The 27,129-nt window shown below is 37.6% G+C and overlaps 3 protein-coding genes across 3 annotated transcripts; all 3 read right to left on the bottom strand.

Moving 5' to 3' along the window:
- Positions 1–2,307: 2,307 nt before the first annotated feature.
- LOC139155437 (olfactory receptor 5V1-like) lies at positions 2,308–3,243 on the bottom strand. Its single transcript, XM_070730568.1, has one exon. The coding sequence runs from the start codon at positions 3,241–3,243 to the stop codon at positions 2,308–2,310; it is 936 nt and encodes a 311-aa protein (XP_070586669.1).
- Positions 3,244–11,207: 7,964 nt separating this feature from the next.
- On the bottom strand, positions 11,208–12,188 carry LOC139155435 (olfactory receptor 5A1-like). The gene has a single exon (XM_070730567.1). It carries the CDS (start codon positions 12,186–12,188, stop codon positions 11,208–11,210), a length of 981 nt encoding a protein of 326 aa, XP_070586668.1.
- An 8,288-nt stretch (positions 12,189–20,476) lies between these two features.
- On the bottom strand, positions 20,477–21,070 carry LOC139155434 (olfactory receptor 5AN6-like). The gene has a single exon (XM_070730566.1). It carries the CDS (start codon positions 21,068–21,070, stop codon positions 20,477–20,479), a length of 594 nt encoding a protein of 197 aa, XP_070586667.1.
- Between the last annotated feature and the right edge of the window lie 6,059 nt (positions 21,071–27,129).

The following is a 27,129-nucleotide window of genomic DNA, read 5'->3' as shown; positions in this document are numbered from 1 at the left end:
TTTTGTGATGTTATTGTGTTTTTGTGATGTTATGCTTATTTCTAGGGTTTTGAATTTATTAGACATTGTAATTAGACCATTCAGTATAGGTAGACATGATGGACAAAAATAAAGAAATGTGGGATATTTAGGATTCTGGTTCTTTTTACCAATGTGTAAGACAGAGCATTTACTGGTAGAGATTTGAAGTTGCCAGAGATTTTTACCATTCAGCTATGTGATTGTGGTCAATTTGAAGGATAGCAGTGTTGTCAGTGGCATTAAATAGTTTAACATCATCAGCAAAGAGAATGCAATTACTTGTGATGTGATCACAAAGATAATTTATGTAAAGTATGAAGAGTGTTGGTTCTAAAAAAAACTGCCTTGAGGGATACCACTGTTGACAGGAGCAGGATTAGATGTGGCACTTCCTATTTTGACCACTTGTCTGTTAGATAGGAATGCTGTTAACCAATCATGTAGTAGTCTGGAGATGCCATAGGGTTTAAGTTTCAGAAGTTTGTCATGAATAACTGAATAAAAGGCTTTGCAAAAATCGATAGAGATCACATCAATTGATTCACCCTGGTCAAATTGAGTGGTCCAAATGTTTTTGCCGTGTAAGAGTTGTAGATTAAAGGATATTTTTTTTCTGAAACTGAATTGTTTGTTAGAAAGTAGGTTATTAGTTTTGAGGTGGAGTGTAATGGATTGGTTTATGATTGATTCCATGACTTTGCAGGTGACGCAACACAAAGAGATTGGTCTTTAATTTTAAATGTTGCTTGGATCACATATTTAGAAGATAGGGTTGACTGTGGCTAGTGACCATTGTGTGGGTAGGGAGCTAGTACTGAAAGATTTTTTAAAAAAATATGCTCAGAGGTTCAGCCAAGGTAGAGGAAAGCTTAATATAGAGCACCATAAATATAGCACCATAAATACTTTTAGATCATAGCATTTGCTTTCTCAACAGCCCCATTGGTAGATGGAGGAAATATTGTACTTGCACCTTGTGAGGAGCCTACTCTCAGTCCTTGGAGTCCTCGGAAAAGGGCGGCATACAAATTCAATAAATAAATAAATAAGTAAGTAAGTAAGTAAATAAAGTAAGTAAGTAAGTAAGTAAGTAAGTAAGTAAGTAAGTAAGTAAGTAAGTAAGCAAGTAAGTAAGAATTTCTGTTAGCAGGTCCATGAAAGCAGCAGGTAAGCACGTAAAACTGCATTTGTGCAAGTGTGGCATTAAGTTGCATGTACAAAACCATTCCCTCTCTTCTGCTACCACTGCCACAATTTTTATTTGTATTTTGTATTTATTAGTTTGTCAAACATGTACAAGATAGCAGGCATAAATATAAACATGGATATGAATGAAAGAAATGAATACAAATAAATGGAGATAGTAGGATGGGACTTAGGCACACTGTAATCTAAAAAAAAAATCCTTACTGGTTCTGTGGGCATGGCTTGGTGGGTGTGGTTTGCTGATCATGTGATTGGGTGGATGTGGCTTGGTGATCATGGTAATGTGACCGGTGAGCTCAAAAACCAATTTTCACACACAAACAACAGAAAAGCCTTACAATTATCTCACGCACAATGCAACTAAAACCAACTATCACACTTTGCACAAAAATAACACAAAAGCTGCACAACTGACTATGACACAACTGACTCACACACAATGCAGAAGCAGCTGGAATTCACACAAAATGGCTCCTGCAACAAGCAGGAACTTCACAGAGTCAGAGTTTGGGTGAATAGGTAGTTTAAAAACATGCTTTTAATTTTTTTAAAAGATCCCTTTTCAACTGATTGTAAAATAGCTGATGGTCATAAACTTTTTTTACTAACAGTTCCAGCAAATAGATAGTAAAAAATGCTCTTTTAAAAATAAAATAAAATAAATGGTTCATTAGCTGTGACAATCAGTTTTGCCATGTGATCCTTTAAAAAAAAAAACTTTTAAAAAACATTTTAACTACCAGTATGGAGAACTGGAAGCATTTGTTATATCGGTTCTGGGGAACTGGGCCAAACCAGTAGCATTTCACCCCTGGCATGACCCCTTTACAGATCTGTTAGGAACAGAATGACGTCCACAATAGATATTAAGATTAAGGCTGTAAGGGCTAGTCTGCAGAAATGGTGGGAATTGCTAATAAATTATCCATCTAATTTCATGGACAAATTCAGAGCATAAGAAATGATCAATTTGGACATAGGGTAAAGCATAATAAAAAGAAATAAGTTTCTTTTTTCCATATTGGGAAGATTTTTCTTTTTTAATCTCTAAATTTTTCTTTGTCGTTTCCAAGCAGCAAACTACACTGACATTTTAGTGAGGTTTTGCCATTTTTTCCTAACCACCATTTTTATGTCTTTATTTTTAAGGCTGTATATGATTGGATTTAACATGGGTGTTAACACAGTGTATTGGATAGAAATCACTTTCTCCAGATCTGTAGGAGATTGAGAACTTGGATTCAGGTACCTGAAAAAAGCTGAAAATAAAAACATGCAAACCACAATGAGGTGGGAGCTACATGTGGAAAAGGCTTTCCTCCTGCCTTTTGATGAGTGAATTCTTAACACAGAAGAAATAATATAAATGTAAGATACAACAATAAGAAAGAAGGGTGTAAAAGCAAAAATAATGACTGAGCCAAGTAAGAACATATAATTGGTAAACGTTTTGCTGCATGATAAGCTCAAAAGCAGAGGAAGTTCACATGTATAGTGATTGACAGAAGGCACCCAACAAAATTTCAAATATTTCAAAGGCAAAGAGTTGATCAATGCATCCAAGAATCCCATTATCCAGGATCCTCCCACCAACTGCCTGCACAATTGTTTTTTCATAATTATTAAATAATGCAATGGATTGCAAATTGCAACATAACGATCAAATGCCATTACTGAAAGCAAAAAGAAATCCACACATGCAAAATGAATAAAAGAAAAGATTTGCACAATGCATCCTACCAAAGAAATTGTTTTTTTATTTACAATATAATTTCCAAGCATCTTTGGGACAGTGACTGTTGAGTAACAAATGTCAACGAAGGCTAGATGACTGAGAAAAAAGAACATAGGAGTGTAAAGATCATGTTCAGTCCTAATTATCAGTATGATCAAAAGGTTTCCTAATACTGTTATTATATATATAATTAGAATAACAAAGAATAGAATCATTTGTATTTTGGGGTTATTTGAAAGTCCCAAGAGTATAAATTCTGTAGTTATGGTTTGATTTTCCATTGAGAATTGACGAACATCAATAAAGTCTGTCTGAGGAGAAAAAATATGATTTTAAAATGAATATTTACTAAATTTATACATATACATTTATATATACAAAGCTATCTCTCTCTCTCTCTCTCTCTCTCTCTATCTATCTATCTATCTATCTATCTATCTATCTATCTATCTATCTATCCTATTGCTTGTAGTATCTATGTACTAACTATGAGTAGAATATATTTAATATTAATAAATTTATTAATTGGACTTTTGTTACTGAAAGCAGAAAAAATATTTATTTATTTGATTTATTTATTTGATTTTTACGCCGCCCTTCTCCTTAGACTCAGGGTGGCTTACAACATGTTAGCAATAGCACTTTTTAACAGAGCTAGGCTATTGCCCCCACAATCCGGGTCCTCATTTTACCCACCTTGGAAGGATGGAAGGCTGAGTCAACCTTGAGCGAATTTGAACGGCTGATCTACAGATCTACAGTCAGCTTCAGTGGCCTGTTCTCCAGTGGTTCTCCTCCTACCTCCTATTTAATATCTACATGAAACCACTGGGTGAGATCATCCAATGGCATGTATGCTGATGATACCCAGTTGTACATCTCCACCCCATGTCCAGTCAGCAAAACAGTGGAAGTGACGTGCCGGTGCCTGGAGGCTGTTGGGGTCTGGATGGGTGTCAACAGGCTCAAACTCATCCCTGACAAGATGATGTGGCTGTGGGTTCTGCCTCCCAAGGACAATTCCATCTGTCTGTCCATCACCCTGGGGGGGATTACTGATCCCCTCAGAGAGGGTCCGCAACTTGGGCGTACTCCTCGATCCACAGCTTACATTAGAGCACCGCCTTTCAGCTGTGGCGAGAAGGGCGTTTGCCCAGGTTCACCTGGTGCACCAGTTGCAGCCCTATTTGGACTGGGAGTCATTGCTCACAGTCACTCATGCCCTCATCACCTCGAGGTTCAATTACTGCAACACTCTCTACATGGGGCTACCTTTGAAAACTTCGGAAACTTCAGATTTTGCAGAAAGTGGCTGCGAGAGCAATCATGGGCTTTCCCAGATATGCCCATAGAAACATAGAAACATAGAAGTCTGACGGCAGAAAAAGACCTCATGGTCCATCTAGTCTGCCCTTATACAATTTTCTGTATTTTATCTTAGGATGGATATATGTTTATCCCAGGCATGTTTAAATTCAGTTACTGTGGATTTATCTACCACGTCTGCTGGAAGTTTGTTCCAAGGATCTAGTATTCTTTCCCATGTTTTGTAAACACTCTGCAGCCTGCACTGGCTGCCAATCAGTTTCTGGTCACAATTCAAAGTGTTGGTTCAGGAGGGAATTGTTTTTAATAGGAAAGTGAACACAAGAACAAGGGGACACAATCTGAAGTTAGTTGGGGGAAAGATCAAAAGCAACATGAGAAAATATTATTTTACTGAAAGAGTAGTAGATCCTTGGAACAAACTTCCAGCAGCCATGGTAGATAAATCCACAGTAACTGAATTTAAACATGCCTGGGATAAACATATATCCATCCTAAGATAAAATACAGAAAATAGTATAAGGGCAGACTAGATGGACCATGAGGTCTTTTTCTGCCGTCAGACTTCTATGTTTCTATGTTTCTATGTTATGACCTATAAAGCCCTACATGGCATTGAACCAGAATATCTCTGGGACCGCCTGCTGCCGCACGAGTCCTAGCGACCGATTAGGTCCCACAGGGTTGGCCTTCTCCAGGTCCCATCGACAAAACAATGTCATCTGGCAGGACTCGTGGGAAGAGCCTTCTCTGTGGTGGCCCCGGCCCTCTGGAATCAACCCTCTCCGGAGATTAGGACTGCCCCCATCCTCCTTGCCTTTCGTAAACTCTTGAAACAATGTAAGAAGCATAGAAACATAGAAGTCTGACGGCAGAAAAAGACCTCATGGTCCATCTAGTCTGCCCTTATACTATTTTTTGTTTTATCTTAGGATGGATATATGTTTATCCCAGGCATGTTTAAATTCAGTTACTGAGGATTTATCTACCATGTCTGCTGGAAGTTTGTTCCAAGGATCTACTACTCTTTCAGTAAAATAATATTTTCTTATGTTGCTTTTGATCTTTCCCCCAAGTAACAATGATTGGAAACTATGATTGGAAACTAATCAGAGGGAGAAACAACCTAGAATTAAGTATAAACTTCCTAATAGTGAAGCAGTGGAACAGCTTGGCTCCAGAAATCATGGATGATCAATCAAGGGATGTTTTTAAGAAGAGTCTAAACCAGGGTTGTCAAATTCATGGCCCATGGACCAGATGTATCACATGCTGCCCACATCCGCATTTAGTCTAGTGAAGGAGAAAAAAAGTCCCCATACATCACATAATGTTGCCATAACCATGCAAGTTTGACAGCCCTAGTCTAGACAGTAACTTATCTGAAATAGTATAGTATAGCCCCTGTTTGAGCCAGGGGCTGGACTAGAAGTCTTTCAGCTCATTTATTCTAAAAATGAATTTTTATTCTAATTATGAATTGTAAATATTTTCTGTTCTATTTATTAGACTCCTTTTTTAGATTTTAGTGAAAATAGAATTTTTAAAATGGAACTACTGTATATTGCTTTTTTTTAAAAAAAGATGTACTTCAAATGCCTTTGATATTAACCTGCAGGAATAAAATTATAGTGACTACAAAACTGTAATTATTGCTATTATTTTTACATTTTTCTCTCTCTATTAGCAAATATTCTAAGCTGCTGTATCATAATATATCTAATTTGCCCTTTTGCAGTTTATCAGAGAAGTGATGAAGGCCAATCCATTTCCCCATCAAAAGTGAAGACAAGTTATGATTTTTGTAATTTTAGCTAGAGTTGTCTGGTGTTACTTATTAGTTCATAAAAGAAAGTAATATGAATGACTGAAAATAGACATACCCTAGCTAGAACATGAACAATTGCTTAGATGAAAGGAAAGTATTTTTTCCATACTCAAAATAATCATTTAAATGACCTAGTAAATTGACACTATGCTTAAAAGTAATTTTAAAAAACAATCCTTAGACTCACCTGTAATCTTAATAAGATAATTAACCAGTTAATTTTAAAATTATCCAGTTGTTTTCCAATCTCACTATATAGTAATCTATTTCCTTCTTATATAAATGTATCCAGCTACCATTAAAATATTTATAAACTGAACTCATGATAGCCTTTTTAAAGAATTAGATTGTACTCAATTTATTTTTGAAGTGGGAAACAGAATTGCCATGTGTAAATTTTCCCTTGAAATTTCTTTTGCTTTGTGAATTCTCAAAGGAGATTCATTGCAAAGAAAGCCATACACAAAGTATTTTTCAGAGTATGAGACGTACCCTTTTCCTCTCTAAAAGCAGCTGAAAAGTTTGGTGCATCTTATACTTCAAATGCAGCTTTTTTTGAAGCTCCCCCCCCCCCCAGCTCTCACTAGGTACTAATGATCTTGCTGGCTTCCTACTCCCTCTGAAAAAGGCTTTTCTTTAGCCCTAACGTGGTGCTAATGATCATTCGTTCATTCATTCGTTCGTTCGTTCGTTCGTTCGTCCGTCCGTCCGTCCGTCCATCCATTTATTTATTTGTTTGTTTGTTTGTTTGTTTGTTTGTTTGTTTATTGTTAGAGTTGAAAGGGACCATGCAGGTCATCAAGTCCAACGCCCTGCCTGGCTTGCTGCATTTATTTTTATTCCTACTCCCTCTTAAGCAGTTTTTCCTGCCCTTGCTTTCATTTGTATTCCCTCATAAAAAGGTTTTTTCAGCCCTAACCAGGGGATAAAATAATGTGCTGAAGCTGAACACACTAAGGATGCTTGCCGGATAAATATCTGGTAGGTAATTCCCCCCCCCCCCCACCTATTTTCTTCCCCCCAAACTAAGGTGCATCTCATACTCTGACAGATATGGTAAGCTGGAGGTTTTAGATTCAGAGAAAAGAATGATTCAATTTGAGTTTGGATCTGAATTTTGATGCCAATTTGAGATCAGAAGGGAAAAAAAATATTTCAAGCTATAATGGAAAATAATTGCCAGATTATCAAACCTCAATAATCATGTGCAGGTAATACATTATCTGTTCTGAGCAAAATGGAATGTCCACATTTTGGATTGACTTTACACTATAAAAAATAGCAAAAAAATCTAGTCCAAAGTAAAGCTGAATTATTACATGACAAGATACAGCATGCAGTTAGAATAGAATATGACAGGAACACATTTTGGCTAGCAAGAGAGTGGTTTCCAACCAAAGGAAGAAATTAGGAACATGCTGTTTACATAACAAAATTCCAGGCTTTTCATAATTACATAATTTAATATCTCGCCTCTAAAACAGTCATAGTTAATTCATTGTTTTCCCACACTTAGCACTACAGGTGAAACTTGAAAAATTAGAATTTCGTGCAAAAGTTCATTTATTTCAGTAATGCAACTTAAAAGATGAAACATAATATATGAGAGATATGATAATTCAAGTCTATGATTTGTCATAATTGTGATGATTATGGAGTACAGCTCATGAAAACCCCAAATCCCCCATTTCAGAAAATTAGAATACTACATGCTATCAATAAAACAAGTATTGTACATAAAACAATATCGGACCAAAGATCGAAAAGTATAAGCATGCATATGCACTCAGTACTTGGTTTGGGCCCCTTTTGCAGCAATTACTGCCTCAATGCGTATGGCATGAAAGTTATCAACCTGTGTCACTGCTGAGGTGATATGGAAGACCAGGATACTTCAATAGCATCCTTCAGCTCTTCTGCATTATTTGGTCTTATGTCTCTCATCTTTCTCTTGGCAATACCCCATTGTTGTGGCCCATCCACATCCTGAACAGCTGGTCATGGACCCTGAGGATGAAGAGGGGTGTGTGGTACAGTACCATCAGCCCACGCACCTGGCACCCAAGTCGATAGTAAGGATTAGGTATCAGAGGCTAAAAGCCAACCAGGGCCTTCTGCAACTCCCAAAATGCATTTGAGTGACTCAGGAGATGCTAGGGCACACAGGGCTGTTAGAAGGCAAGAGTGGCTATGCAAGGGAAGATCTCTTCATTAATAGAGCTGCAGGCTAATTGGCCATGTCCTTAGACTATTTAAGGCTTAGTCACTTCAGGCTTCAGTGTGGAAGTCAATGTCATTCCATTCCAGATTATGTTTATCTCTCTCTCTCACACACATTCTTCTTCAGTTTGTAATTTAAAAATCACCTTTCCTACTTCTGCTAATGACCTCCGGAATTTCTGCCAACCTTTTGTAAGTTTCAGGGAAGGATATATACTTGGACTCTGACCAGTAGTTAAGACATTTATTAACAGCTGACTCACAGAAAAGACTTATTTGATGATTTCCTGAACTTTTAAAAAGACCCAATTACTAAGAAAATATTAGAAGTAAATGATTAATGGTTAAATCAGCGTCTGTGTGCATATTTCTTGATGGGTTCATTGCTGGAACAGAACACCCATAGATTCTCTCTGTGGTTCAGGTCAGGCAAATTTGCTGGCCAATCAAGCACAGTAATCCTAGTCATTGAACCAGGTTTTGGTGCTTTTGGCAGTGTGGACAAGTCCTACTGGAAAATTGAAGTCAGCATCCCTATAAAGTTCGGCTGTGGAAGGAAGCATGAAGTGCTCCAAAATCTAGTAGATTGATGCGTTGACCCTGGACTTGTTAGTCCACAGTGGACTAACACCAGAAGATGACATGGCTCCCCAAATCTAATCAGCACAGACTGTAGAAACTTCACACTAGACTTCAAGCATCTCACTGTGTGTGTGCCTCTCAATTCTTTCTCCATACTCTGGGTCTTTGGTTTCCAAATGAGATCTAAAGGTTTCCACAGTCTGTGTTGATTTGGGGAGCCATGTCATCTCCTGGTGTTGGTCCACTGTGTTTCATTAAATCCAGGATCAATGCAGCCATCTACCAAGAGATTTTGGAGCACTTCATTTCACAGATAAGCTTTATGGGGATGCTGACTTCAATTTTCCAGCAGGACTTGGCACCTGCCTACACTGCCAAAAGCACCAAAAACTTGTTCAATGACCATAAGATTACTGTGCTTGATTGGCCAGCAAATTTCTCAAATAACTATGCTGACCATATCATGTATTATAATGTATTGCAACTCATGTCTTCTATAACTACATAAAACTGCTTAGAAATTCATATAGTTTTAGAAAATGAGAGAAACAAATAATAATAAATAAATCTCAGTAGATTTTTAAAAAGAATGGCCATTTGAGCAAGTCTATCATACTTACATTGAATTATCTCACATTCATAGCAGTGCTGAAGAAAAAGTTCTCAATCTTCATGTTATAGCCTAACTATTCTCAATTTAGAGGATTAGAGAAAGTATTGATTGTCACCCTTGTTTAATTATTTTTATCTTGTTGAACTGATAGGGATGTTAAATCAAGGGTTATGAGTATGGATTTATGAGAAAAGAATAGCTCTACACTGTTCAAATAGTTTTTCTATGTCAGATAGGATCTGTTTGTTTTTCAGGCTTTATATGATCAAATTTAACATTGGATTTAAAATTCTGTATTGAATAGTAATCACTTGTCCTTGAGTGATTCAGAACTTGACTTTCCACAACAATAAGATTGAAGCCAAATGTAGAAAGGTGCAGTAAAGAACAGAATAGAATTAGTCTCAACATTCTAGTTTATCAACTTAGGAAATGTACATAAACCAGTGGTAAAGAAGCCTTTCTGATGCCAGTTCTTCTTTTAATTTGGGATTAAATTCATCTTGCCTAAAATGCATTATGTAGTTATATATCCATCAGTCTAGATTTACCATCTTTTCTTTTCTGTTTTCTTTTCGAGGGGGGGGGATGTCCTTCATTGGGTTTGTTTTAAACATCATATGAGAAGGAATATGACTTTTTTGTTCATAGAACTATATTTAAAATCCAGAGGCCACTTTATTCTAGGAGGATTATTTATCTGAACATGGATTTAACTAAATTACATGGATTATGACTAGAAATCCAAAAAGACAACAGAAGAAAATTGCAGCATGAAGAATACATATAGCATTTTAATTAGGACTGAATCATCAAAAATGTTCAGGTATATCTCTTTAGCTTTCCATCATAGCTTCATCAACTTTAAATAGCAACAATAAAAAAGATACATTGTTCATTGAAACTTTTCTAATCATCATTTTTGAAATATATGGTTTCACAAATGTCATGCATACTTTTAACTTTTGATATGGAATGATGGTTTTCAATGTTTCTGTTAAAAATGCATACCGTAATGTGATGCAGAATATATTGCATTCTTATTTACAGTACTTCAAATATGCAGCAGTTCCTATATAAACACATTAATACCTGTTTATGGTATTTTGAATAACATTTAAAATACATGCTATAACATAAATATATTTTGAGATGTATGAGATTTTAAAAAAATATATTTTATTGGGATTATATGTTTTTATAGCATTTTAACTGATAAATAAGAAAGAGGGAGGGAGGGAGAGAGAAAATTCCTACAGTGATTGGGCCATTGCACATTAATTCAGCAACACAATACTGGGAGACTATACTTGGTAAATGAAAGATTATCCTTGTCCAGTTTTGTCTTACACTATAGACCAGTGTTCAACTCAGTTTCCTACCTGAGAGAGCCAACATTATTCAAAACTACAATACTTCTTTGATGATATGGCTAATATGTGGCTGAAGTGCATGGAATGCCGTTAACTTCCAAGTGAAGTTGTATCTATTTATCTACTTTCATTTGCATCCTTTAGAGGTAGGACAAGAATGGATCCTCACTCTGTCACACAGTACTTGGATCCCAAATTGTTACCTTGTGGTCAACAAGCCCAGTGTCTTAACCTCTAGACCAATGTGTTATGACCTGTTATAATAATATTTTATTATTAGTTAGTGGTGGAGCTATGTAGATATTAACAACTCTGAATATTTCTGCAAAAGTATGGAATGGTCCTACACTTTCCAAACATTTTCAATAGAACAGATCTGATCTCTTTGTTTTTCAGGCTGTATATAATTGGGTTTAACATTGGAGTCAAAATCCTATACTGAATAGAAATCACTTTATCCAGATCCATGAGTGATTCTGAACTTGGTTTCATATAGCGAATCAAACCGGAAATGTAAAATAAGCCCACAACTATGAGATGGGAGCTGCATGTGGAAAAAGCTTTCTGCCTGCCTTTTGCAGATTTCATATTCAGAATTGTTAAAATAATGTAAATATAAGAGACAAGTGTTGTAAGAAATGAAGTGAAACCAAAGAGCAACACAGATATGAAAAGAATAATGTAATTAGTAAAGGTGCTTGTACATGACAATGCCAAAAGGGTAGGAAGTTCACAAGTATAATGTCTGATTATATTGTTACCACAAAAATGAAGATTTTGCAATGGTACTACGTTCACCATAGAATAGAAGAAACCCAGGACCCAAGCTCCACCCACAATTTTATTACATATCTCTCTTGTCAAATATCTGCTGTAATGCAAGGGGTCACATATAGCCACATATCGGTCATAACCCATTGCTGCAAGAATACATACTTCTGTACAAGCAATTTGGAAAAAGAAAGAAATTTGAGCAATACATCCTTCCCAGGAAATTGTTTTCTGCTTCATTAGGAAGTTTGCCAGCATCTTTGGAACAGTGACCGAAGAATAGCAGATGTCAACAAGAGCTAAATGGCTGATAAAGAAGAACATGGGGGCCTGAAGGTGAAGCTCAGACTTGATCAGCAGTATAATAACCATATTGCCCAAAATGGTGAATAAATAAATTATCGTGAACAAGAGAAGAAGAACATTCTGTACCAGTGGATCATTGGAGAGACCCAGAAGAATAAAATCTGCCATCATAGATTGATTTTCTAGTCCAGATGATTTAAGAATCATAGGATCTTGATAAAAAAAAAGAAAAAATATAAACCTTCAATGTTGAAAACTACATGATAATGTATTATGCTGACTAAATTTACAGTTGTTTATTATCATTATCATTATCATTATCATTATCATTATCATTATCATTATCATTATCATTATCATTATCATTTTATTTGCTTTTCCATTTCAGGATGAGCTTAGATATTTTCATTAAATTTTAATTCATTAATTATTCCAAAAGATATTTGTTTTTAATTGTATTTGGACATCAATTTGTGCATTTAGAAATAAAGGTTATTGAAAATGAATAAAACATTTTGTTTGAATTAAATATCTGATAGAAACACATTGTCTAAAAGGTTATCATAAGGAAAAGATTAATACAGATAACTGCATATTTCAAGTGAAAAATATTCTGAAACCTAAGAATAGACAGAATTAGCCCTGCTAATCCTCTGAAACATAGTTCTCAGCAATGATTATCTATATGTAGCCCAACTGAAGCAATCATTTTATTAGTTAATTTTGCTGAGTGATGCACTAAAATATGAAAAAGACCTGCATTAGAGAATTTGTTCCTACTTTCTTTTTCTGAACACCAGTATCCACATTAGACATGTGCTTACCTTGTAGGAAGTAGTTCTTTTGCAGCAGAGAAATACTCTGTATCTTTGTCTCCTTGCCTAAATACCTAGGAGCTTTTTTTGGAACAGGTAACAAAAAAGGCATGAGTTCATACCAATATTCCTTCTGGAATTCAGGGCACATGAAACCAATTGGGAATATTGATCAGAAATTAAAATAAATAAAGGATGGATATGTTAAAAATATTTTGCTTTTATTTCATTTAAAGTAACAGTATAACACAGTGACTTTACCATTACAGTAATGATGAAGTCATAAAAGGTTTGTTGATGCCTTGAAAAATAATAAAAAAATCAATAGTTTTTTTGTCTATTCCTCACAATAACAGTCTTCAGAAAATCATGTATAAATAAAATCCTTTTTATAGTTTTAGTTAATGTTTAGTTTAATTTAGTTAGTTAGTTTAGATAGTTAAAGAAGGGAGATAATTGTAGAAAAGCTAGAGACACAAATAATGTAAGCTTTTCCATATTTATTCAAATCATGCCCAAATTTTCAAAAGAAATCACATATTTTCTAATTTAATTCTTTCTGCAACAAATCTATGGAATAAATCAGTATTATTATCTTGAGTATTATTTAAAGGTTGAATGAATATGTTAAACATAAAAGTATTTCTTTTTTAATTTACATTTAAATTCATCTACTCCAATTTTTAGATATATGGCTTAGAAATCATGCGAAAAGATTGTTTTGCATAACTCGTTTTTAATTAAAAAGTTTTAAGTTTCTAAAATCAAGAAAGCTGAATGCTAAATTCTCACTCACTCATACCTCATTCAAAGACTAGAGGAACTTGCCAATTTTAAAACTAAAAATCAGTTGGCATTGCAGCAGGATGGTAATAGTGATGATAATGATAGTGGTGGTGGTGATGGTAGTGGTGGTGGTGGTGTTGGTGGTGATGGTGATGATGATGATGATGATGATGATAATGAAGCTGTATGGAAAAACTGAAACTGAAATCCACTCTCTGACCACCACTATCCGAATCTTTAGAACTGATATCAGCATAGAGTTTGGTTTGGACAAATGTGCCATAGTAGCACTGGAGAAGAGTAAAATCACTGAAAGCATGGGCAAAAATATGCCTAGTGGTCAAGCCATAAAGTGTCATTAGCTAGAGGCCTATAAATGCCTGGGCATTCTGCAACTGGACAACATCAAATATGGGCATGTGAAAAACATGGTCAGCAAACAATGCACACAAAGAGTCAGACAAATTCTCTAAAACAGACTCATTGCACCGGAGGTGGAATAAGAACTCAGAGACCAAGAGCTGGGTTAAAATGGGTCACTTTATTAAAGATAAATGAACATTAACTGATTATCGACCTGCATTGGCCACTAAAAATTTGGGGTGGAAATAATTCATGAATAACCTTCCTGGGCAACTATGGGCATAGCTCCTTGCTGAACAAGGTGAAGGTACCACACCTTCACCTCGTTCCTGGCCACACCTTGGCATGTGGGAGGGCTCACCGTCCAATCCCCTTCCGGTTATTGGGATAGGAAAGTTCCAAGGGCATTCCCTCTCCAATTGCTCCAGCCACATGGTACCTGGAGCTCCTGGCGCAAGATTGCCCATCATCTTCCAAAAGATGCCCTAAAGGAGAATATGCAGTTGCTACGCCTGATGATTTCTGCTCCTCACCTGCCATGGAGGGGGGTATCTTGGCCCCTCAACTCCCCCCTCAACCTGCACCAGCTCACCCAGGCACCTCTGCAGGTCCCCGAGGAAAAAATTGGCATTCACCTTGCCTGAGAGGAGATGCCATCAGCTCAGTAGAGCCCAGGCCTGCCAATTCTGAACCGGTGGTGGGGTTGACCATTGCTAAACCCTTTCCGACAATCTCCACGCTCTAGGGGATAATAAGTTGTGCCACACCATCTAGAGGATCACAGCCCAAAGCCACTTGCAACTGGGCAACCAACATAAAGGGGACCCGAAGGTCTACACAGGCTTGACAGACCACTGCTAAGCCTCTCATGTTCCAGGGTCATGCCCACTTTGCAAAACCAGCCACTTGGTGCTGCTGCCCAATGGAGAGGTGCAGGTCTTCGCAGGACTGACTGATCACAGCCAGGCTGTTGTCCAACCAGAGATTTATTATTTATTTATTCATTTGTCCAATACACAAATACATAGGAAGAGAAATAGACATGTAGTAATATATATAAGGGTAAAAGTGAACTTAGAGGAGAGGATATATGAAATAAAGAATATATATATGGTAAGTGAGAGAAAGGAAAGACAATTGGACAGGGGACGAAAGGCACACCAGTGCACTTATGTATGCCCCTTACTGGCCTCTTAGGAACCTGGAGAGGTCAATCGTGGAGAGTCTAAGGGAGAAATGTTGGGGGTTAGGGGTTGACACAATTGAGTCTGGTAATGAGTTCCACACTTCGATAACTCGATTGTTGAAATCATATTTTTTACAGTCAAGTTTGGAGCGGTTCATATTAAGTTTGAATCTGTTGCGTGCTCTTGTGTTGTTGTGGTTGAAGCTGAAGTAGTCATTGACCGGTAGGACATTGCAGCATATGATCTTGTGGGCAATACTCTATTCGTCCTCCTCTTGTATTTCTTTCCCTTCTTTCTAAATCCCTTTCCCTTTCTTTCCCTCTCCTTCCCCAATCACACATGCTATATAAGTAAACTATACAGTGGTACCTCGAGATACAAGTTTAATTCATTCCGGACCTGGGCTCTTAAGTCGAGCAGCTCTTATCTCGAACGACTTTTCCCCATAGGAATTAATGTAAATAATTTTAATTGGTTCCAGCCCTCAAAAAACTCACAAAGTTAGTCTAAATTATGCAGAAAGACATGTTTTTAATGAAGAAATGTACATGTACATATAAATGAATAATGAAGTTTCTTTCACTTAACTTGTAAACTTTCTTAAACTTTTAAATTTACATATGTTCAACTTCTCTGCCACCCAATCCTGTAGGACAGAGGTCCCCAACCCTTTTTGCACCAGGGACCGGCTTTAAGCGATCAAGAGAGGAATGGGTGAATGAATGGATGGAGGGTGGGAAGGAAGGAAAGAGGGAAGGGACAGGAACAGAGGAAGGAAGCAAGGAAACTTATGAAAGGGCAGAGTAAGAGAGGAATGAGTGAAGGGAGGGAGGGAGGGAAGAAGGTGGGAAGGAGAAAGAAAAGAAGAAATAGAGGAAGGGAAGGTAAAAGAGAGAAAGAAAAAGAGCAAGAAAGAAAGCTGCAAGCACCCCCCCGAGCCCCCCAGGCCGGCTGCAACCTTTTAAAACACGCGCGCCGCTTCGCAGCTGTCTCCTGAAGCCGAACGCGGAAGTTAGCGTTTGGCTTCAGGAGACAGCTCCTTGGCGCTTGTATCTCGAATTTGGGCTTGTAAGTAGAACAAAAATATCTCTCCCCTCCCAGCTCTTATCTCGAGTTGCTCTTAAGTAGAGCAGCTCTTATGTCGGGGTTCCACTGTAATTGCTAGAATGTACATTATATATATTCCCTTTATTTTTCTGTACCCTGTTTTCAAATTTAAAAAAAACATTAAAAAACTGCAATTCAATGTCGTATGGACAACTGGCAGAACAAAGCATAGTATGTCTAGTTCTTGGAGAAGATTGAAGGCAAAGTGGATAAAGAAAAGACCTAGTCATGGCTTACAAGTGGAACACTCAAAATGGAGATGGAAGATCTAATTCTGGCTACACAAGAACAGGCCATTAGAACAAATGCTATCAATGCCAGGATTTAAAATCAATAGACAGTCCAAAGTGCAAACTCTACCAGTGGCAAAGAACTGGTGGGATCATAAGCCCAAAAAAGTGGTTAAGAAAAACTACTATTGGACTTCCAACTTCAGACTGAGCAAATTTTGGAGCACAATACACCAGACATTATGATTGTGGAGACAAAGAAAGTATGGATCATCAACATCTCAATCCCAGGAGACAGCAAAATTGAGGAGAAGCTAGAGAAATTTGCAAAATACAAAGACATGAAAATTGAGCTGCAATGACTCTGCCATAAGCCAGTGAAAGTGATCCCAGTGGTCCTTGGCACACTGGGCACAGTGCCAAAAGATCTCAGTGGACATTTGAAAACCATTGGAATTGACAAAATCTCCATCTGTCAATTCCCAAAAGCCACTTTACTGGGGTTGGCACACTTAATTCACCACTACATCATGCTACAATTTACCTAGGTGTTTGGGAAGCACCCGGCAGATGATGAAATACAAAATCCAGCATTCTGATCTCATTTGCTGTGCTGTATTGTTGATAATTATTAGTTAGGAGTGGCAGAACCAGTAACCAGAATTGATGTCTCCAGCATTGGAAGAAACAGGAACAGTTAGAAAAGAAGAAGCAGTTACCATGAGAGACGAAAATTGTGTTGAATTAGGCTTCTGATAGCAAAAGAATAAACAATAAATATGGCATTATCAGCAGTGGAGAAAATAGAGGAGAAACCAAAGAGAGCTGAGGTGAGAATAGAGGAATTAATTCCAAAAATGATATAAGCAGATAAAGAGATGGAAGAAACAGCAATAATCTCTAATAATATTTTTTTTTAATTCAAAAGAGAAAAGTGAATAAAGAGAAAGATTTTCTAAAAATGGAAGAACTGCAGATGGGTGCTTTACAGATTCAACAGCAAGAGATAGATGGTGTGACAGAGGAAATATTTAGATTAAATAAACTTGATAAAAGGAGTTAAAAAAAATACCAGAGTAGAAGCAGGAAAGATTCACCAAAAAGTTAATAACAGATGAAATTCTATAAAAGAGAAGAGATTATATAGAATTTTTTAACATTTCATTAAGTGATAGTGGGGGAAGTAGAAAATAGAAATTGGGAAAATAGTATTATGTATACTGAAATATAATATAAGATATTGATAGAAGATATTAATAAATGATAGTACTATTATAATTACTATATATACACTTGCATCGGATGTGAAAAAAACACACAGACACCAAGGAGCTGGGATTAAAGAGTTACTTTATTAACTAATAAATTAACTTTAACGGATTATCAACGAAATAACCAGGACTTGCAGAGGCAACTAAGAAAAGAGGGTGGAAATTCCTGTTGGTAAACCTTCCTGGGCAATATGGGCATAGCTCCTTGCTGAGCAAGGGAAGGGGACATCTCCCTTGTCTTGCTCCATGCCCCGCCTCCAATGCATGTGTGGGGGCTCACAGATAAATCTCCATCTGGGGACTGATGTAAGTGAGTCCCAAGCTCACCCTCTCTCCATTGCTCAGGCTGTATAAGCCCCGAGCTTCTGGTGAGAGGCAGCCCATCATCTTCCAAAAGATGCCCTAAAGGAGAACACATAGTTGCTACCACTGCCTTTTTCTGTCCCTTAACTACCAACCCCAGTGACGAGAGGGAGCAAGCCAATTGTACCAGATTTTAAAGTGAAGCCACGCCACACATCCTAACCTGTCCATCCTCACCCTCCAGTGTGAACAAAGTGAAAAAATGGCCACAACATAAGGTGTTGAAGCCCCAAAAGAATTCCTACTCACCCCCCAAAGGCGCCCTTGATGGCACACTGCAAAGAAGAGGAGGGTGGGTGGGTGTTCGCTCTTGGATGGCTGGGGGCAAAAGGAGGGATCAGTGGGGCACAGCCCTATTTATGGGGCTCACCCAGACCACCCCCAGCCATAGTTCCCTCTAAGCTCAGCAGTGAGCAATCGCTCACTTAAAAATCATCATCGACTCAGAGTTTTCCAAACCTGCCCAGAAGCCGAGAGGGAAAGAGTGAGAGGGAAGGAGAGAGAGAGGAAGAGAGGAAGAGAGAGAAACAGATAGAAAAAAGAGAGGAAGGAAAAGAGAAAAAAAGAATGGGAGTAAGGAAGAGAGAAAGAAAATCAAAATCTAGTTTGAAACTAGCTCAACTATTTAAGTGGCATTTTGATATTGATAGAGTTGCCCTATTATGAGCTCACTGTTATAGACACACAGTACAGTATTTTATTTTGAAATTCTCTAAGGCAAAACAGGGTGGTTTTTTTATTTGTTTGTTTGTTTGTTTGTTTGTTTGTTTGTTAGTTTGTTAGTTTGTTAGTTAGTTTGTTAGTTTATTTATTTATTTATTTATTTATTTATTTATTTATTTATTTATTTATTTATTTAATATTTCTGTGCCGCCCAGTCCCGAAGGGACTGCTGCTCAGACACTATACTTTTCCGCCCACCCCCCAAAAAAATTAGAGGGAACACTGCCCCCAGCCAATAAAGCCCTTGTGCTGAGCACAGAGGGCTGTGGGCAATCTTGCGCCACCCCATGAGATCACCCATGCTTCACCCGGTGGCAGCTGCCAGGGCTGTGCTTTCTGGCCCCAACCCAACAGCCCATTAATTTGGCCGGCCTTTCAACTGTATTGAATGGAAATCACTTTGTTTAGATTAATGATAAATTCTGAATTTTGCTTCATAGTCCAAACAAAAGTTGTAATGTCACATAAACCTTCTACAATAATAGTTTTATTTATCACCAAATGAGAAAGAATATCATTTTATAGTATTTGTAATAAATTGCGCACAATTGCCCACAAAACACAGAAATAACCAGTTATTCGTGTCTGCCAATCTGTCCATAGGAACAAAATGATATGATTTTGCCTAGAAAGGTTATAAAGATAGTAGCACCAACTGAAAAATATAGCTATGTGATTAACATATGCAATATGTTTGCTAAGACAGGTTTTAGTGACAGCCACAATGAGGGGGATACAATTTCTAGAGATGTATGTTGATTACATTATGGTGCAGAATATACAGCATCTTCTGTTTGTTTGATCTTGAAGCTTGGTTATTACATAACTACATAAAATCTACACAGAAATTCATATTGTTTTGGAAAGTGTGTTTACATTACATGTCTCAAGCTCAAATAGACAGAGAAGATGTGTACTGTGGAGGAAAAATAAATTTAAAATATTACATATATTAGTGGATACTTTCACTCAGATTCTTTAAGAAAAGTTGTTTGGATGAAAATTAGAGCAAGATTAGTTTTCTTTTATTAATATTATTAATTATACCACATTATTATAGCAGGGCTCTATTATAATGTGGTATAACTAGATATTATTAATTATACCACATTATTATAGCAAGGTTCAAGAAGCAGTTCTTATAGTCCCGTATCATATCATAACTCCCAAGGTAGAGGGTACAAGGCATATTGCAGCCCTCAATCCTGCTGAGTTACAACAATTGTGACCACAATTAAGTGCAGCATTTCTGTTGCTAACATAATTATTATGTGAGTTTTGTCCCATTTTATAATTTTTCTTGCCACAATTGTAGTGAATCATTGAAGTTAGAAACAGAGTTCTGAATCTGACTTCTCCACTGACATTATTTGTCAGAGGGTGACAGAAAGGAATCACATGAACCCTGGACATTACAACTTCATAAATATGAGTCAACTGTCAAGAATTTGAATTTTGACCATGTGACCAAGGGGATGCTGCAAGGATTCTAAGTTTGAAAACCGGACACAAATCATTTCTTTCAGTGCCATTGTAACTTTGAATGGTCACTAAATACACTCTTGTAAGTTGAGGATTACCTGCACCAATTTTTTATCACTCTAATTATTGAATCATAGGCATATTAAATGAAGGACTCAGAATATTGTTTCATGTCAAAATAATGGCCCTACATTTTCCAAAGAGTTTTTCCACACCACATAGGATCTGTTTGTTTTTCAGACTGTAGATAATGGGGTTTAACATAGGAGTTAAAATGCTATACTGAATGGAGATCACTTTGTCCAGATCCATGAGTGATTCTGAACTTGGCTTCATATAGCGAAAAAACGCTGTAATGTAAAATAAGCCCACAATAATAAGATGGGAGCTACATGTGGAAAAAGCTTTCTGCCTGCCTACAGATGATTTTATTTTAAGAATGGATGAAATAATATTAATGTAAGAGACCAGGGTAAAAATAAATGAATTGAACCCAAAAGCCAAAATAAATATTAGAAGAACAATATAATTAGGGAGGGTCTCTGAACAAGACAAGGGCAAGAGTGAAGGAAGCTCACAATTATAGTGTTTGATGACATTGTTGTGACAAAAATGAAGATTTAGCAAAGGCAGGACATTCCCTATGGCACCCAAGAAACCCAGGAACCATGCTCCACCAATCATTTTGTTGCATTTCTCTTTCGTCAAATATCTGTTGTAATGAAGTGGATCACATATGGCCACATAACGATCATAACCCATGGCTGAGAGGATAAACACTTCTGTACAAGATGTTTGTAGAAAAAAGAAAATCTGTGCAATGCATCCTTCCCAGGAAATGGTCTTCTGCTTTGTAATAAAATTTGCCAGCATTTTTGGAACAGTGACTGAAGAATAGCAGATGTCAACAAAAGCTAAATGACTAAGAAGGAAGAACATGGGAGTCTGAAAGTGAAACTCAGATTTGACCACCAATATAATTACCATATTCCCCAAGATGGTGACTAAAAATATGATCATGAAGAAGAAAAAAAGAAAATCCTGTGTTTTTGGATCATTGGAGAGTCCCAGCAGAATAAACTCTGTTGTTGTGGTTTTATTTTCCCAGTCAGATGATTTAGGAACCATAAGATCTGTGATAAAAGGGAAGCAAAATTAATGAGATCTCAAATTAATGTTGAAAACTAGATGAGGGTATAATATATTGATGTTTCACCATTTAATTTCTTTCCTCAAAATGCCAATGTAAGTGTTGATTTTTCATTTTCATGATGTGTTGGCATTTTCCACCTCACTTTTGAATTTATTACGTGTTCTAAAAATTGCCTATATTTAGTATAAATTTATGTATATCAGTGCATTGATGAAATGGTACCCACCATGTATTTACTGACTATATATTTACCATTTGTGCTTTTGTGAAGTAAGACATTCCAATTTTACTGATTAGAAATCAAAGTTTATTGTACAGGAATAAGAACACATTTGAATTAATCTTTAATTAATTAATCTTCCATTAGATGCTATATAAAGGTATTGTATTAAGGAAAACTGGTTTTATGGAAAAAATCGATACAATGGCTATACACCTTTATTCGTGTAGAGTACAGAGGTTTTAGAATTTTCAACCATGAAATGTTAAAGTATTGCTCTAACAGTTCTTTTCACACAGAATTGCCTTTTCCCCTTCCCTTTCCTTCCCTGACCTGACCTGACCTGAGTTTTTATGTCCACCCATCTAATAATAAATAGGACTATTGAATCTTGATTTGGATTTCTTTTACCTTTACCACATCTAGCTAAATGAATGGATCTGCTGTAAGAATTAAAAACAAACAGACATTAGATTGTAGACTATTTAGAAAAAATGTCTACATAGGTGTGATGCATTTGTTTTTTCAAAGAGGAGGGACATTGGTATTATTAATCTTCCCTCCAGTAAGCATTGCAGGTACAGCCTGCTAATTTTACTCTAGACACTAATTTATACATAATATACTTACATGCAAATGAAAGGAAAATACTTACCTTTAAGACAGCCTTACTGTCCACTTAAAACAAACCTCTGCAATAACCATTTATATATAACAAAAACCCAACTTGCAGTTCAAATTAGATTATTCTGAAAAAGCCTTTTGCTCTGATTCTCAGCCACTTTTAGTTAATTATGAACCAACCTGTATTTGAGAGCTGCCTTCTTCATAAAAATGTTGCCTTTCTTGCAACCAACACTCCAGGGGTGATATGGATTTACCTTTTAGGAAGTAATTGTGCTGCAGCAGAGAAACACTCTGTAACTTTGTTACCATCATCTAAATGATTGGGAGCTTTTCTTGGAATGAGATAATAAAAAAGGTCTGAGCTGATTATTCCTTCTGGAATTCAGAACAAAGGAAACCAACTGGGGATCCATCATTCCCAAGTTAAAATATATTCAGGGTAGATATGTAAAAAATATTTTGCTTTTTTTCTCTTTCCTTTTTCATATAAAATTATATTTTAAAAATAAATTTGAAATACTGTTGTTTTAAATGTTTTTTTATTTTAAAATGATTATACTTTTAGTAATTCTGCATTGTTACATAAAAACATTTCATATTTGCTTATCGTGACAGTGCTCTCATATATACATATACCTTTCTATTTACATATTTATATCTTGCATTTTTGCTAATTTTGAAAGTTACCCATGGTCTTCCTTTTTTTTCCTTCCCAAGTTCAATCCATTTGTGCCACTTTTCCCACATCTCATAATATTCTGACTCTTTTTGGCTCCTTAGTTCTATTGTGAGCCTGTCCATTTTGGAACATTCATAAATTTTGTTAATTATTATTTTTCGGGGGGGGGAGGGGGACCTCTGTATTTTTTCAAAATTGGGCAATGGTAAATTTAGCTGCAGTATTTTGTACCTTTCCTATATTCTTTTTTAAAAATGTTTTTTTAATCTAGATATAAAATGATATATTAGTGATATGATTGTCTGATATCCTAGCAACATGGCCTACCTGGTGTGTCTGGACCTTCATCAGCAAGATAGGAATTGATGGCAGGCCTGCTCTGGAGAGAATCTCAGTTCAGGCACCTTATCCTGCTACTGGATTCTCAGAATTCTATGGAGGCAGATCATGTGGAAGTGGTTCAATTGTCTAGCATGTCTCCTATATGCAGTCCAAGCCTCACTGGCATACAACAGGCTTATTCTATGTCAGTTCCAAAAGTTGGTCCTTAGTTTGCCAAATGTAGAGTTTCCCTTGGCGATTCCGCATATGACCTCTTTTTCAAAAATATATATTTTTATTGATTTTTAACAAATTTAATATACACACAACATAAAACAGTGCATAGTGAATTGTGCCCACCACTCAGACACACACACATCCCCCACCACCAAATCGGGGGTGTTTCTTGTATAGTCCACTTGACCCAAGAGCAATATATCTATTTACATATTATAGAGTGATTCCATTTTATTTCTTGTAGCTTGGTCTCAGATTCTGCTCATCATATATCGTCTTACCTTGTCCCACCGCCCCATCAGTTGTCCCAACTCAGTTTCATTATCCGAATTTATCCTTTTATCAATAATTTCAAATTGAATATGATCCACCATGTACCTATACCAATTTTGCATTGTCCATTTTGTCGCATCCTTCCAACCCAAAACTATTACTGCCTGAGCGCTTTCTATTGCTGCTTGTTTTATTTCTCTAAATTCTCCCATCGCATTACTTTTAACTAGTACTGCCATTTCCTTAGTGATTGTCCATTGTATATTTAGCATTCTATTGATATCCTCTTTCACTTTTTGCCAAAATTCCTGCACTATCGGGCATTCCCAAAACATATGCATAAACACTCCTTTATCTCGACACCCGTGCCAACAATTCCCCCTGACATTCTGCTGAAAGTGTGCGAGTTGCACGGGAGTAAAATACCACTTATGTAGTATTTTCCTTCTCATTTCCCTGATTCTTGTATTTTTAATTTTCCTTATATTTTCTACTATATTTTCCATCTCTTATACCCTCACTTTTTTCTCTTATTATTTTCTCTAACCCTGTCTCCTCCCTCAATAGTACTTCTTTATTCTCCCTTTCGTTAAGATATTTACATATTGCATTTATTTGTAGCCACCTTCCCTTACCTAACCACCATTCTATATGGTTTCTACTTGGCCTGCCATTCTTCTCATATAACTGTTCTATCCTAGTTATCCCTCTTCCCTTCAACTCTCCTATAACCCTATTTAAATTTGTTTCATTATCTCTATTTATTACATAAAGCAATGACAGTTTAGATTTATATAATCCTATTTTCCCCTGCCATTTTTTCCAAATTTCCATAGTCCCTTTACCTAAGTCGCTCCTGTTCCACTTTGTAAAGATTAATTTTCTATTCTTCATCCCGTTTATCTGTTTTTCCAATTTTACCCATTTGTTTTCACATAATTGCAACTCCATTAACCTTTCCATTTGAAAAGCTTCCCTATACAGCTCCAAACAAGGAACTCCTCATCCCCCCTCTTTTTCATTCGCAATTAACCACTTTTTCCTTATTCTTGGTCTCTTAACTTCTTCAATCCAATAATTAAATTTTTTATCCCACTCCTTAACCTTACATGCCGATAGCCCCCCCCCCCCCCCGACAGCACCTGAAATAGGTACATCATTTTGGGAGCTATCATCATTTTTAAAGCTCTTATTTTAGAGAGTCTCCTTAGCTTTTTCTCTTTCCAGCTCCTCATCTGTTTCAACATTTTCCTCCATATTAATCTATAATTCATCTCCTCAATTTTCACTGGGCTTTTCAATAACCAAATTCCCAAATATTTTATTTTTTTAAGTCCTAATTTCAACCCTGATTCTTTCCTGATTTCTATCTGCTCTCTCGGACCTGTATTTAAACACATAATCTCTGATTTTTCCATATTAACCGACAATAATTGAAGAGTATCAGTATGAATTCGTGAAGGGAAGGAAAATAAGTGAACCAATTAGAAATGTAATAAATGTGATGCACCATGCTACCGTTACTAAAAGGAAATTGGGAATTTTGAAATTAGATGTGTATAAATAATTCGATAAAGTTAACCATAGCTATTTATATAAATTATGTAATGAACTAAATATGGGGGGGAAATTTTGTGAAATTATAAAAGAGATTTATAAAGGGAATGAAGCGTATATAAGAGTGAATGGACATAGAACGCAGAGTATTAAAACATTAAACGGCACCAAGCAGGGATGACCTTTATCTCCAAAATTATTTGTAATAGCAACAGAGATCTTAGCTAATAAGATAAGACAAGATAACACCTGGGCAGGATATAGAATAGGGGAATTAGAAATGAAAATAAATTTATTTACAGATGATGCAATTATATTGACCCAGACCCTAATGGAGATGATTAAAGGTACAGTGATCCCCCGATCATTGCGAGGGTTCCGTTCCAGGACCCCCCGCAACGAGCGGGTTTTCGCGAAGTAGCACTGCGGAAGTAAAAACACCATCTGCGCATGCGCAGATGGTGTTTTTACTCCCGCAGCGCTAGCGAGGAGCCGAAGATTGGGGTTCCTGTTTTAAAATGTCACCGCCGGCATGGGCGGCTTGCCAGCACCCCCCCGGACCCCCAACCTGGGTTTGGGGGGCTGCTAGGAAGCCGCCCATGCCGGCGGCGATGTTTTAAAACAGCCGCGCCGCTTTCCAATGAGTCCCGAAGACAAACGCAGAAGTTTGACGTTTGTCTTCGGGACTCATTGGAAAGCGGCGCGGCTGTTTTAAAACGTCGCCGCCGGCATGGGCGGCTTGCCAGCACCCCCCCGGACCCCCAACCAGGGTTTGGGGGGCTGCTAGGAAGCCGCCCATGCCGGCGGCGACGTTTTAAAACAGCCGTGCCGCTTTCCAATGAGTCCCGAAGACAAACGTCAAACTTCCGCGTTTGTCTTCGGGACTCATTGGAAAGCGGCGCGGCTGTTTTAAAACGTTGCCGCCGGCATGGGCGGCTTGCCAGCACCCCCTGAACCCGGGTGAGCAGCGAGCGAACGGCGGGTGGCCGGGCGAAGGGCGGGCGAGCGGCGAAGGGCGGGCGAGCGGGTGCTGGGGAGGGCTTCTCGCCCTCCCGCCAGTAAGAGGGGGAGCGAACGGCATGGGCAGGCTGCAGACAAGCCGTTCGCTCGGGCCGCTTCCCAGCTGAGTACTCAGCTGGGAAGTGGCCCGAGCGAACGGCGTGGGCGGGAGAAGGGCGGGCGAGCCGCGGGCGCGCGGGCAGGCAGGCTGCGGACAAGCCATTCGCTCGGGCCGCTTCCCAGCTGAGTACTCAGCTGGGAAGCGGCCCGAGCGAAGCGGCAGCAGCGAGGAGTTTGCGTGGGCGGTGGGGAAACTCCTCGCTGATGCCCGCCAAGAGGGGGAAGACCTAGGGAAGCCGCCCAGCAGCTGATCTGCCTGGCGCCATCTACGCATGCGTGCCCATAGAAAAAAAGGGCACGCATGCGCAGATGGTGTTTTGACTTCCGGGTTCAAAAATCGCAAATTAGCCTGTTCGCAATGGTCGGGAACGCAATAATCGGGGGATCACTGTATAACAAATATTTTACAAGAGTTCTTCACTTACTATCTTAACAACATTGAGGACTCCTATCTTCACCTGCTCCTCTTTATACAAATCTTCATAATATTTTCCCATTATCTTCTCTAGCTGCTCTTTACCATATCCATATTGACCTCAATGTCAACTGTCACTACATGGGAGAGGGTACTGACAAGGTACAGAATGTAAATTGGTCCACTGCTTGTAGCTTTTGTTTCTTTACTATGGTGGTGG

Source organism: Erythrolamprus reginae, unplaced genomic scaffold (assembly GCF_031021105.1).
Source record: "Erythrolamprus reginae isolate rEryReg1 unplaced genomic scaffold, rEryReg1.hap1 H_18, whole genome shotgun sequence".
NCBI classification, from domain to species: domain Eukaryota; kingdom Metazoa; phylum Chordata; class Lepidosauria; order Squamata; family Dipsadidae; genus Erythrolamprus; species Erythrolamprus reginae.
The sequence above is the reverse complement of the archived record's forward strand: the minus strand, read 5'-3'. Positions and strand labels throughout refer to the sequence as shown.